Here is a 14,695-nt window from a genome sequence, read left to right as displayed (position 1 = left end):
AAGAAAAGAGAATATCAACCCTAGAATTCTATAAGGTAAAATGTAGTGAACAATAGACATGATGAGCATGAGAATGAAAAACCCCCAAACTACCACTAAATTGTGTGCTAGTAGTCACATGGTCAAAAGCCAGAGGATCACAATGCATAAGGATGGGTTTAAGAATGTGCATAAGTGACCCTTTTTTTTTGGGACATCAGCCTACATTTAACCCTACGTTGGTTGCCAGCGTGCATGAGTAGTCAAGGTGTACTCAACAAGGTGCACGATGCACATCTGGACAAAGAACTTGATAAATAGATAATATGTTTATTTTTCTTTACGAATGTGCACAAAAGCCTCACAGCCAAACACTTTCAAGTGAGCATATGAAGGTGGCTTGCCCGACCACGCTTCTTGGGGAACTCCCCTCCCCAAAGACCTGTTTGGTGACCGATTAATCAAGTGTACAACTACCATAACAGCCCCTGTCCAAAAACCATGGGGTAATGTCTCGTGCTGTATTACCCCATGGTTTTTGGACGAGGCTGTTATGGCAATTGTACCAACCTGATCCTGTATGGTCCGATTCATACGCTCTGCAACGCCATTTTGGGGTGGATTAAGAGGGGCAAGGAGCTCCCTCTTTATCCCTTTGCTGTCACAAAATGCCTGAAAGGCCTTGGACACATATTCCCCACCGTTGTCAGAGCAAAGACACTTAAGTGTCTTATCAGTCTAATTTTCAACCAATGCCAAGAATTTTTTTAACTTGTCAAGCACTTCATCCTTGCTATGAATAGGGGTTCGAGAGTATCATGATAATGTGGTGAAAGCTTCAGAGGGGGTCCCTACTCATCGTGCAATTCTTCCCGCAACTGTCTATGACCCTTTACCTTCTTGGAGTGGTTGACATCTCCATGCCTTGGATGTTTCAAGCATGGTTGGTAGCTAGGCGTTTGAATACCTTTTAGCATGGAGTAATGGAGCTTGTGGCTTCTCTTCTGAGGTGGAGTTTTGGGTTCTAGATAAAAGCCTACACAAGAGCTCCTTTGCTATGCAATACTACATAGAGCATATGTTGGATCACAAGCAGTCTTCTTGGCGACAAAGGCCTCTTCTTGGCGTTTGTGCTGGAGGTCCTGCACTTAAGGTGATTCATGGTTTTGGGTTTTTTTTTTTTTTAATAAAAATATAAGGAGAGTTTTCTAAAATCTCCATGAGGACACGTTTAAAATGTTGAAATCAATTTCCAATTCCAAAACTATTTTTAATCAAATATACCGATGGGAACAAACTCCATGGAATTTGAGGAAGAGGCTAGCAAGGGAAGCATTGAAGGGAAAAAAGCAAACACAAGGTAGGATAGAGGAGAAGAGAGGAAAATGCAAAGGAGTAGGAACTCATCTATATACTTGTCTACGCACTCAAAAGGGTTTAGAACATCGAGACATTCAACGGAGGGGGCTTCACAACTTGCTCCTCCATCCAATATGGCCGAAGAGTCTTCAAACTACCATGGAGTCCACAAACCATATGAGATCTCATGAGCTGAATACAACCTCATTCTCATGTATCAAGCTCAACAGCTGATTGAAGGTAAATCTAAGTTTTTCCCTTTAGTTTTGGTGCACCGATCTCATGATTTTGGAGGAAGGACACAAGTTCCACAAAGGACCCATCATGAGGGAAAGGTGAAAAGACCATGTCATATACCAAGACTGCAATGAAAAACTTAAAATTCGATGCCAACCATCAATCGAAGGAGCAAGGCTGAGAAAGATATGGTTTCGCATTCTCTTGTTTCTTGTATCGATCATGTTTTTTATTTCCTGTTTAGTAGAAATCAATCGAGCCCCATCTGATTCACCGAAAGTAGAGGCTAAACCAATAGATGGCTACAACGTGGAATATTCTTTAATGGAGTTTGTTTTATTTTCTTTAGGAAAATATGGTAATATGATTTTAATGAGGTGCAAAGCTTTGCATCTGACATTCGTTAGGCTTTTGCTTTTCGCAAAAGCCAACATCTTCTCAAGCAAGGGCCTTATGCATTTAACGCTTTTGGGCAACGGTTTGAACACAAATAGATTCCACAAAGCTTTCAAAAGAAAATAGCCTAGTGCATAAGCACAGCCATGAAGTGCGAACCCGTTTAATGTGCTATCTAGGATTGAAGAGATATCCCAAGTAATTAACCTTCTTTTCTTTTCCAAATCTATACTATTGAATGCCCATATGGATAAGTGTGCTCTTAAGCTCAAAGCCCGACAAGGTTACCGTAACGAATCTCTTATTGTTTCCGGGTGTAAATACACTTGTACGGATTACAGTTGACAGCTACAAAAACGGCAAGAAAAGAGATAGTACCTAACATCTAGGGATGAATATAAACCCATTGGACAGGGATAATCATTTTGGTTCCAGAAAAAAAAGATTCACTAGCAATTTTGGATCGTCTAGGAGGCTCAAAGTTTTTCAGTCGCATTGATCTAAAGAGTGGTTACATCAAATTAGGGTAATACCACAAGATGTACACAAAACTGCTTTCCGCACTTCATACGGTCTTTATGAATTCTTGGTGGTTCCTTTCGGATTAACCAATGCACCAGCCACCTTTAATCAAATGATGGAGCGCATCTTTAGAGAGCATCGACAATATGTCGGTACTTTCTTTGATGATATTCTTGTCTTTAGCAAGAATGAAGAGGAGCATCATCAACACTTGGAGATTGTTCTACAATTACTTCAACAAAATCAACTCTTGGTAAATGGTAAAAAGAGTGAATTTTTCATACATAAAATAAATCACCTTGGGCATGTCATCTCTTCTGAAGGGATTCAGATGGATCCTGAAAAGATCAAGATAATCCAAGAATGGCCTCATCTTCATGATATACATGAGGTGCAATCATTTCTTGGCTTATGCTCTTATTACCGCCGCTTGATCAAGCATTTTGCACATATGGCTTCTCCACTTTATGACCTTACAAAGAAGAAGACCTCTTTCCAATGGAAGGAAAAAGAGAAGGCAACCTTCACAAGGCTGCAAACAGCTCTTACTTCTGGACCTATTCTTATCATTCCAAATTTGGTAAAACCATTGATGGTGGAAGCAAATGCTTGCGTGATTGTATTGGTGCAGTGCTAAATCAAGAAGGCCATGTCCTAGCCTTTGAAAGCCGCCGTCTAAATGATGTGGAGAAAAGGTATGACATTTATGAAAAGGAGCTCCTAGCAATGATTCATGCTTTGAAGATATGGAAACATTATCTTTTAGGCAATGAATTCCTTATTAAAACTGATCATCAGAGCTTGAAGTATTTCAAGACTCAAAAGCATTTCCAAGAGAAACATGCAAGATGGGAAAATTTCTTATCTATGTTTCATTTTCAAATTATGTACACTCCAAGGAAACAAAATGTAGTTGCTGATGCACTTTCTAGAGTGCCTCGCATTGCAACTATTACAGTGGCTCATCATGAAGATTTTCAAGCGATGAAGAATACTTATGATGAAGATACTGATTTTGCAACAATTTGGTCAAATTTATAGCAAGAAGGTTCTCATCCAAATTATTCCATCAAAAACGGTTACCTTCTCATGAACAATCGCCTTTGTGTCACTCTTCCTGTTCGATAAAAGGTGCTTAAAGAAAGTCATGAACCCCCATGCAGGGCATAGAGGGAGGGCAGCCACTCTAAGTGCAATTGAGCGCTACTTTTATTGGCCAAAATTACGAAGAGATACACATAACTTCATTGAGGCTTGTCTAGTATGCCAAAAATCCAAGTATGATAGGCAGAACACTCTAGGATTGTTGCAACCTCTTCCAGTGCCTAAAGATCCATGGGAATCTATCACAATGGATTTCATCTTAGGTATTCCAAGAACACCTCAAGGTCATGATATGATTTGGGTCATAATTGATCGATTCAGCAAGCAATCACATTTTATTCCATGCAACATAAAACATTGAAATCCGCACAAGCTGCAAGACTTTTCATTCAACATATCTTCAGATTACATGGTATGCCTTCTAAGATCATTTCAAATAGAGACTCCAAATTCACAAGTAACTTTTGGCGTGCTTTATTTGAGAATTTGGGAACCACTTTAAAGTTCTCCTCAGCTTTTCATCCTCAAACTGACGGCCAAACAGAGGTGATGAATCTCACTTTTTTGGGTATGTTGAAAGCTTATGTTAATGAACATAAGTCACAATGGAAGAAATATCTTCCATTATTGGAGTTTACTTACAACAATACAGTGCACTCATCCACAGGGAAAGCTCCAAATGAAATAGTATAGGGTAAAGTGATTCCTCCTCCAATTATTCGCACTAAAGATAAGATTTTTGCTGCTGATGAGTTTGCTTCAGATTTAAAAACAACAATGGATCAAGTTCGAGCCACTATCAAAGTTGCCCAAGAGCGACAAAAGAAGCAAGCGAATAAACGAAGAAGACCTTTGGCTTTTAAAAAAGGTCAATATGTCTTGCTAAAGTTTGATAAAAGCAGGCTCAAACAAGGTTCCGGTCAAAATTCATCTTTTCCAAAGCTCTCCAGTAGATACTTTGGACCCTTCAAAGTGATTGAGAAAATAAATGAAGTTTCTTATCGACTTGAGCTTCCTGCTCATTGGAAAATACACAATGCTTTTCATGTAAGTTTGCTAAAACCTTACATAGGACCAGAACCAAAGGAACCCATTACTGAAGATCCCCCAGAAGTTGAAAAAACAGAGCAACTCTTGGAACCTGAACAAATTTTGTTTCACAAGGATCGAATCACGAGAAGTGGCCTTGGCCTTGTGTCACAAAAATTCTTACTAAAATTCAAGAATCTACCCACAACAGATGCATAGTGGATAGATGAAAAATTCATGAAGGATTACCCAGACATTCTTCAGCCATATCAAGAAGCTCTTCAGCTGAGGACAGCTGAATAAAAGCCAGAGAGCTGTTACAACTCTATAGAAACAGAATTTGTATCCTTTTACATTAATTTGTCTATATAATGATTTATTAAATTTGTTTCCTTTGCACTAATTAGATATAAAGAAAAGTACATTGGAGCTGGCCACTGATGAGTGGTCACAGGTTATGATGGACCCACGCGGTGGGTTAGAGAAAAGATAGTTCACACTTCCACCTATATGGCCCGATTGGGCGCTTGTGACCAGAACTCACGCATATCAGGGTTAGACTCACACACAGAAAGGATTGATGCCTTGAAGTGTGGGCTAGATCCGCCAGAACACACAGTTACAATCAACAAGATAGCATGATCATGAAATGCTTGTACAATGTGCATGTGTGGACTGAAAGCTTGAAATGCACATTTCTTTGCATAGAAAAGTCACATGAAGATTCTGATACCGTTTTTGCAATGTACACGGAAAAAGCTTTCATATGACACCCATATTGAGGGGTCCCTAAATTTTAGAAGCCTCGAATTAGCCTAAAAATGCTAGTCCTACAAAAATAGGGATGTCATTCTAAAAATAGTAAATTTTATACCCTAGCTGTGCTTACTAAATTTGGTTGTTTCTATTTTTTACAGTATTCAACCCAAAAAGGAAGGCCACAGAGAAGAGACTTGTCACACAAGTTTCCAAGTGTCCCACCACTTGTCACATCTCATGACATGTGGCTAGACACTTGTCTTGTGCTACTCCACTTTCTCCTTTTATACTAACTCTTCCCTCTCCTATAAATAAGAGCTCGTTTTTCTTCATTCAGCATCATTTTTCTTTGCTGTAAACTCATGTACAGCACCCACAGATAGCCAGAAACTGGCCCATCCATCCCCATCATAATTCCCCACTTCTCCATTATCAAATTCCTCCATATTCCCTCTCCTATCACTACTGTTTTACAAGACAGCAAGCCTGTAAATTCATTACAGCACCTCCTTCTCGAGCTCTTTCTTCCATTTAGTAACAAGAAGCAAGCCTTATCCATGTACTGCTGATCAACAATGGAGAAAGGCTGATTTCCCCTCTTTCTTCTCTCATACTGTAAAGAAATCAGTTCTTATCATTGCATAATAGAAAATGCATGTGTGTTTGTAAATCTTTGTATGATCTTGTGAGAGTAAGAATTACTTCTTCTCACTCTCAGGTTGATTGTAACTGAGCTCTTTCCTAAGAGACTTGGGTTGAGCAGAAATACATTCCTTCGGAGAAGGGGGAGGGTTGCCCATCTTCAACCCTCAATCTTGTCTCCATTACTTTTACATTTTCATGGCTGTAATTTTGTGAGTAATTTTCATTTTCAGCTTAGGTGTTCATTCTCTTTTATAGTAAATCTAAAAAACAAGCGAAAATCATAATTGTTAAGCATACTACGTTGTTCGGGGCGTTTACAGCTTCTTCTTGTTCTATGAAGTTCTTCAACTTCTAAAACTCTACAGAGCATTCCTAGACTGATTGCCCTTACCCTGTTGTCTTGCCACAAAAGCTTGTTCAGAGGTTACAACATCAACCCTATTATTCTTCCTTGTTTGCTCTTCTTCCAGCAACAAGCTAATCAACTGAAGATGGTAACTGGCTACGTAGAAATTCACATTGTAAGATTCAATGCTATATGAAAGGCCAAATAAGAAGGTGGCAAAGAATTCAAGGTCATTAAAAAGTCATCTAAGCATCAAAATAATACTCATCTATATTCATCAACTACTTGCAAAAATTCTGAATTTCATCGAGGTGATCTTGCATAGCATCTTCTTCTTCCATCTTCACATTTTCAAGCTCCTTCTTCAAAAAAGAAATTCAAGTATCATTTTTTTCAACAAACATATTCTCAAGTATAAGCCATGCTACTCGTGAAGTAGAAGCAGACTAGATATGCAGGATTATAGATCACTGAACTACCAATGCAATAAGTGACCATGCTTGGGCATCCCTAGCGTCACAAGCCATCTGTGCAACTGTTCTTAGGGGTGGTGGCTGAACAAGAGCTTGCCTCTGACCACGGCCTCCTTGTGGAGAAGTGGCAAGAGCCATATCACCAAGACAAAAATTCTTCCCCACTGACATAATCCCAAAAATTTTTAGCAACAAGCACATTCTTCATCATGAAGGACCACAAAGAATAGTTGTTGCCATCCAATCTATCCTCTTTCAATACATAAGTGAAGACATCATTCCTTCCTTGATTTGCCATGATACATGTCACTATTCCAAATGCACAAGAGCGATGACAAAAGCTGCCCTAACCTGGAAATTTGTAAATTTCCAGAAATTATAGCAAATGCTAAGTTGTAATCAACTAAACTGTGTCATACTTGACCACTACTATCTCGATGTGCTGAAATTTTTCTAGATTTCAACAAGTAACATGCTGCCCAATGCAAGAAAACTGCTTAGCAGCACTAAAAGCATAAAAGCCCCAAAATTTGACCATCCAATGTGCAAGGTTTCAGTCAATTGCAGACTGAAACTTCAGTACATATGCCAATGTCTGCCAAACATACAAAAGCCCCAAATTTTTTGGCCCAAATTCCAAAGACTTTTTGCAATTTGTGCATTAAAGCACCTACAGTAGCAAAAAAAAAGACCTTTCTTTGCAAAAGCCCCTTGCTTTGGCTCTAATATTTTGAATTAAATAATAAGATATAATTGTGGCAGCCGAGGACAAGCCGAATGAATAAAAATGTGGCTGTCGAAGTTGCCCACAAGTGGAGAGAGGCCAGTACAGGAAGGAGGACAAGTTACGAGTACTGGTGCTGCAGGTGGGACTGCCCAGCAGCCAACGTGGTCTGTTTGCAGGCAGGTCTGGCAGAGCTGAGAAGGGTCAAGTGGCGGCACAACTAGTGGGCTAGCAATAGGACAGGGTGGCAGCGATGGCTGCCTGGACAGCAGGCTGCAGAGCAGGCAGTGCAACTGGTGCAGACAACGGATGGCTGACTGGCTGGGCATGGGAGGTTGCAGGTCGAGCCTGCAGTGAGGCGGCCGCTAGCTGGATTGGTGACAGCTGCTCCAACTACTGGCGGACAGGGCGGAGCTTGAATAGCTACGCAGTTGATCTTGTGCTCTGATGCCACTTGTTGGATTGGAGATGGCAGCAATCAGCTCAGCTCAGAGTGTGCAAACAGTAGAGAGAGTGAGAGTGACCATGGTCACTGCTCAACACTTGATTAGTTAGAAATTGTGCAACTCAAAGTACAAAGTACAGAGTACAACCTTTAGACTTTAGGGTTGTGTAAAAGCCTTAAGGTGCGTTCACACACGAAAGTGTGTAATGTGTGGTAAGTGACCAAACTGTGTAACATAAATACACAAATAAAAAATAATATGCTTGGGGGAAAAAACCTCTCTTATGGAGAGTAAAAAGTGACTCAATGTCCTATATGCGGATCACTATCACTCCTGTGTGAGCACAAGCATGAGTAAAACCCAACATATCACTATATTGTGCAGATTTCAGGCATCAAACACCTACCCTCTGGGTGTCCAGCCACTGCCAATTGCAGCCCATCACTATCCAGCCCTAGGCGGCCTGCTTTCAACCATCACCTCACTGTTTGGATGTCTCCATCTACTGCATCATCATAGCACCTGATCAGCGTACGTTTTCGGCATCCGGTGCCAAGCAATAGGCTGTTGCCATCTCTCCCACTAGGCAATTGCTGCAGTACCTACGTTTTTGTTGTCCAACAAGCTGTCTATATCAACAAATACCTCTCATCACCTCAATTCCCTCACACTCTAGTGATTAGCATTTGGTGTTTCCCGCACTCCGACACTTCGACTAGTGGTCACAACACATGGGATCCGTCTCCGGTGGACATCACTCTCCGACACTATATTGCTCTTCCCTTGGGCATTCTATACACTCTTACATTCATTTACAACATTCATTCACTTCGGAGTTTCTTCTCTCTGTGTTTGTCTCTATGTTTGAGTTTTGAGTTTTTGTGTTTTGAGTTTTGCGCTTAGGGTTTGTCTCTGCCTGAGTCTTTATGTTTCAATCTTGGTCGTGCATGCTGTGTTTCCTCACTGCAAACCCTAGCATATCTTCACATGGTATCGAAGCCAATGCTCTTCTAAAGAGTATCCTGCAGTGATTGTGGAGGCTAATCTTTATGCAAGTCTCACATGAAACTCAATTCTGACTCATAATGTCGCAAGCATCCTTTGCTTTAGATCCTATGATGCCCTATTAGGCTTCTCCATCATTGGAGGCTCTAAGAAGGTATCATGGTCTCGAGGAGGAGGTAGACACACCTTCACCTTTACCATCTTCTTCTTCTCTTTTTGGTCATCTTGCAAACGAGCAGTTTGAGGAGTACTTGTGCATCATGTATAGTTCCAAATTTGTACTTCCAAGAAGACCCTCTTCTCAATTATAGAAAGGGCAGAACTCCTTGGACGTCAAACAGTCAATGGCTTCAATCACTAGCTCTTCCAAATCATAGGACTCCAAAATAGCCTCCATCATTACATGCCAAATGCTGTAATTTTTACTATTGAACTTCTAACCCTAGGATAGAGTAAGAAGAACCGAGGACTGGCGATCCATAATGGCTTGAAATTCCATGTCCACCTCAGAAGACATCATATTCAACCCATGAATAACTTTGGACATGCTAGATAGCCTCCCTCTTGCTCCGAATATGCAGCCTAATGAGACTTGTTTGACCCATTCACAAAAGAGCTACTCACGGAGGCAATAAAAACTCAAATATGCTCCAAAAGGCTACAAAGCATAGCCCTTTTCATGCTTTGACAGTTGTTCCTACACAAACAAACAACAAATGCCTCCGTTGTACTTATCTCCTCTCACTTCAACCTTATATTCATGCACAACACTCCCAATCACACTCGTGCACTAGAAATAAAACCTTGGTTTTGCGTCGAATCCTCCTCTTCAAGTCTATCCACACTTGTTCACCCCCAAACTTGCTTCAATACATGTCAAAACGTTACAATGCGGAAGCATGTGCTCAATTTGATCAAATGTGTTGACCACCTGCCGGGGGGAGGAGGGGGAGAGTGAGGGGGAGAGAGAGAGAGAGAGAGAGAGAGAGAGAGAGAGAGATTGAAAAGTTGAACACTAAAACATTGAATAACAAGATAGAATGCTCAGTATAATGGTTGTTCACATATGACAACCACAAAACTTCAAGACTTGAGTACACCACAATGGGAGAAATAGCCTAAGCAAAGGCCTAGATAGGCAACAAATGAGGGAGAAAATTAGTACAATCGGCTTGCCCAAAACAGGCCAAATAGGGTAGTCCAACTGAGGTAGGCCTAGTCACCTTGCCACATAGTGAGCAAGCAGGCCAACTAGCCCTGGCCTACCTAACAAGCCCTACCTAGCCCATCAAGCCTTGCTCGGCCCACGAACTAACCCTACCTGCTTCCTTGGCCATACATGGCTCCTACCTCTGCCTACTACCCACATCAGCTACTTGCACCTTCAACCCGTCATCATGGCACTACCCAGTCGACCAACTTGTTTAGGGCCTCTCAAATTGTGTAGAGTCTCATGTTGAGGCTTTCACTTCACTTGCATTGTTATATCGCATCATCTTACATCCTTGGAGAGATTTAAGACTAGAGGCACTGTTGTTAGCTATCATGGTGCTAGTATGCTAGTATCCTAGTGGTATTGTATTGTATATCTCATCATCTTATGGACTCCATTGCCCATTCATTATGATTCTTATGTTCTTATCGTATTTGCCTTTTGTCAATGTCCATGCTTTGTCTTTCTCGCTTTTGATTATCCACACATTCTCACGAGGAGAAAGTTCATGCAATCAAAGATTCCTTAGAGGATGTGAATGAAATGTCTAACTTGTACAAAGCAACCTTAGGAAGGCACAAGATAGAACCAAAGCCTATGCAAAACCATGCATATTGAACACGTCCAAAGCTATCTCCTAGGTATTATGATCTATTCACGATATTAAAAGGTACATTGTACAACATTCAAATCTCATATGGCATTTCAGCCTTTTACAAACATTAACAACTCTCTCTCTTCCCCCTCCACCTTCCCCTCTATCTCTTCCTTTCCCTCTCATTCTGTTTCAGCCTTTTACAAACATTAACAACTCTCTCTCTTCCCCCTCCACCTTCCCCTCTATCTCTTCCTTTCCCTCTCATTCTGTTTTTGTGTGTGTGTGTGTGTGTGTGTGTGTGTGTGTGTGTTCATTATTGCCTTTCGTAAATGTTGATACAAAGCTATTATGCTCACAAGCTCTCCATCCCTTCCACCCTCAAAATCACAACACATGGACACTTTCAGATTGTACCTTACAACTGAGAAGAATGTTTGAAACATCTCCGAGATGAGATCATCACAACCAACATCGAGCATTATCACACAAATTCTCATATTTGCCATTATTTCCAGTATCGTACTCCTCCTTGGGAAAGAAGAGCTAGAGATGTCATTTAACCCTTTGAATGCCAAGACAACAGAGTGAAAGATTTCCTGCAATTCAAGCCACAAGACAAAGCTCTAATAACTGCTAAAAAGTATGTGCCTCTATGGCACAGCATCTACCTGCATTCTTTGATGTAAGCAAAATACGCCAGAAATCGAGCACCTGCAATTCTTCATCTGTGTAGGGTGCATCAGGAGCAACAATTCGCATGATTTCCACGATGCAATTTGTTGTAAGAAGCCTGACATCTTTATCTTTGTGCTTCAGTAACATAGGAAGAGCCAAGGCTTTAGTTAACTGTTGTAAGGGTGCAACCGCTTCATGTGATTGTTTCATTTCTGATAGCAAACCTCCAGCTTGCTGAACAGTCCTCAGCAAGTACAAGACATCATTGTTTGGTGGTCTGTATAATGCAAGTAAGAAAAATGAAGAAAATTCGAACAGTATGGCATGGATCTCATTACCTTCAACTGTTTTAGGATAGCATCTTTTGTGTGAGGTGGATGTGCAAGCTGCTTTCCAATCATAGCAAGCTGCTGAAAGATTGAACCTGAACGCGTCATTCCTGCCAATGTCTCCAAATGGCTGGCTATTCATACCAATGTGGGGTGTTCCCTCTGCTCTGCTTGACTGCAGTTCCTATTTCACTGATGATCCACTTCAAACCTTCTGGGATTATCTGCTAGGGTTTGATTCAAAACTTTCCTGGTTCGTGAAACAATTTACATGAGCTGGCTAAGTGCATGCCACCACCTGCTTGTAATTCCACGGGTTTGACACCTCCTGACATGCATGCGGTACCATGAACACATTAAAACAGGAAGAAATGTTATTCGAAAATATTAAAGCATCGGATTAACGAAAGAAGTGTTTATAGGGGGGGGGCAGAAAAATGACCGACAAATGAACAACGAAAAGATATCACCGCAAAAACAGAGACATGGATGATGACGGAGACCGGAAAAGGAAAACCAAAACCTAAAGGATGCGATCTGATAGCAGGGGACGGCGAAGGAGCAATCAAGGGAAGAGATGAAGTCTCACCTGAAGGCTGGAGGCAGCGACGATAGAGGACTTCAAGATAGACGTGCTCGCCTGATGCCAGGGTACAAATGGAAGAACTGACCGCAGGCAGACAGACACAAACGCAGAAAGAGAGAGCTATGCCGTGCGCGGCAAAAGCGTTTTCCCGGGGCTGTCGAAATGGACGATCGCCGGCAAATCGGCCTCGCCGTCTTTTTTGCTTCCCCTTCGACCAGAACAACTTACGTGGCAGCCCCGTGGATTGATTTAGGACTGCATGCTCCCTCGCATCATCATCATAATGTCACTCCGATACCGGTGCAACTCCGCTATGCTACAAGTTCCAAATATAGGCAGCATGCACCCTTTTGATTCAAGGTCATGCGCTCTCTCTATCTTTTCACATACACACGTTAAACCCAAAGTAGGGTGGCTTTCACACAGAATCACTCGCTACCTCTATCCGATGATGCCAACTCCACGAAATTCAGTTAACGGGCCTGGCCAGCAACAACTAGTTGTCAGTTATCCACCATACATTTCACACTTGGTTGCCTAGCATGGTGGTAAGTGATCTTGCTTGAACTCTAGAGCACATGGGCTTGAACAACTAGTTGTCAGTTACCCACCATACATTTCACACTTGGTTGCCTAGCATGGTGGTAAGTGATTCTGCTTGAACGTTAGAGCACATGGGCTCAAGCCCTAGCGGTAAATTGTTGAAAAGTATATGCATTGTCTCCACCTTTTACATCCTTATGATCTTTAACAATAGTGTTCCACTTAAGATAATGGGATTGGCAAATCACATCACACATGGTGAGGAAATGTTAAGGTGTCGATTTGTCACCAAGCAAGCTTTTTTTTTTTTTGTTGAAGTAGTGATGATGACTGTATCATTATTAAAAGCAATAAGAAAATTGCAAGTAAAAAATATTTGCACGAGACTCAAGAGTGTGGAATTCCTCTTGCAAGATCTTACTTTGGACTTGCATTACTTTGATGCCTTGGATACTGCTACCTCTTTTGCATTGTTGATAACACTATTGAACTAGGGACTTTATATGCTTACTAGAAGCTCTGGCCTACAAATAAAAGAAGTTGAGGGCAGAATCATTGGTGAAGGGAAGGTACAAAGCTTTGTTTACATCTTAATCATTTGAAAGTTTGTGTTTTGGCCTTCAAGATCCATCGCCCTTTATCACCTCGTGTTGCACTTCTTCACATTGCTCCAACTTCTAGGGAACACTTATTGACATATGTCTAAAATAGCTCAATCAGGACTAACCAAACTAAAATGCCACCTTTAGGCCAAATAATCCATAGAAGTGGGTTAAACCATATTTGAATTTGATAAGAAGAAATATGGATTTCAAAAGGTGAATGGTGGGATGATATGATTAAAAGGAGAGAGAGGACCAACCTCATGGCTGCTTCCAAATGTAACATGAGTGAGCATTGCATGAGACAAAGCAATGATAGGATGTGTAGTCAATGGAATGTGTGTGTGTGTGTGTGTGTGTGTGTGTGTGTGTGTGTGTGTGCACAAAAAGTTTTTTGTGAATACCAAGATACCCTTATTCTTTGTTATATTGACTTATATGACTTCATAATATGTACTTGTACAAGGGGTGCTTGCACAACCTTTGGCCATTGGCCTTTACCCCAATAACCAATGAAGATACTATCCAATGGCCACTCTATAGTGCGCAAAGCCCTCAAAAGGTGAGCTCTTCCTTAGAAGACCCGCACGGTTGTCATTTATATGAATCTTAACAAGCTCAATCTACTTATCCTTAAGTACCTTTCTAATGAAGTGATAGATGATGAACGTAGAGAAGCCTTTTATGATGAATGGATGCCTTGATCTTGATGTTGACTTGGCAGCGATGCACAAGCCAATCACTACTAATATCCAAAGGTATAGAAATAGGCTTGCAATCAACCATACAGTACTTCTTCCATATATCCAATGCATATTGTCATCATCATGCACCATTGAAGAGATCTTGGATAACACTTTTACCTAGAGATTTCTTGCCTTAAAAGGGTGGGAATGTTTCTTCTTACTCTTCTCAAGGTAAAAGCCACCTTTCACTTATCTCATGATAAATGAGATTTCTCCTAAAATTTGACTTCACATAAGTTTCATCCTTCTCTCTTTTCAAGACAAACCTAACTCTCCACAGATCATGGCATGCACCAAAATCAAAATGTCATGCTCTACAAGCTTAATATCAAGACCATTGGGCACATCCCTATTCCTTTAAGGATTTTAATCTATGAAG

The 14,695-nt window shown here is 41.0% G+C and overlaps 1 protein-coding gene across 5 annotated transcripts in view; it reads right to left on the bottom strand.

Moving 5' to 3' along the window:
- LOC148018230 (sister chromatid cohesion protein PDS5 homolog A-like) overlaps window positions 1-12,704 on the bottom strand; it is a 203,863-nt gene extending 191,159 nt beyond the window's left edge. Inside the window, exons 1-4 of one of the 5 annotated variants that reach the window (XR_015687776.1) lie at window positions 12,429-12,703; window positions 11,849-12,167; window positions 11,547-11,744; window positions 11,250-11,431 (exon numbers count right to left, since the gene is read on the bottom strand). Coding sequence is in view for 3 of the 5 variants with exons in the window: in XM_087662284.1 (XP_087518410.1) it covers window positions 11,250-11,431; window positions 11,547-11,744; window positions 11,849-11,947 (479 nt within the window). In the remaining 2 variants the exon portion in view is untranslated. Of the gene's footprint in view, window positions 1-11,249; window positions 11,432-11,546; window positions 11,745-11,848; window positions 12,168-12,428 lie in introns of all 5 variants that reach the window. The other 4 variants (XR_015687777.1, XM_087662284.1, XM_087662282.1 and 1 more) reach the window with 4 other exon arrangements.
- Window positions 12,705-14,695: the final 1,991 nt, after the last annotated feature.

This window comes from Lygodium microphyllum, chromosome 21 (genome assembly GCF_053477565.2).
Source record: "Lygodium microphyllum isolate KBCC chromosome 21, Lygodium_microphyllum_v1.1.10, whole genome shotgun sequence".
In the NCBI taxonomy this organism is placed as follows: Eukaryota; Viridiplantae; Streptophyta; class Polypodiopsida; order Schizaeales; family Lygodiaceae; genus Lygodium; species Lygodium microphyllum.
This window is presented reverse-complemented; position numbering and strand designations above follow the sequence as displayed.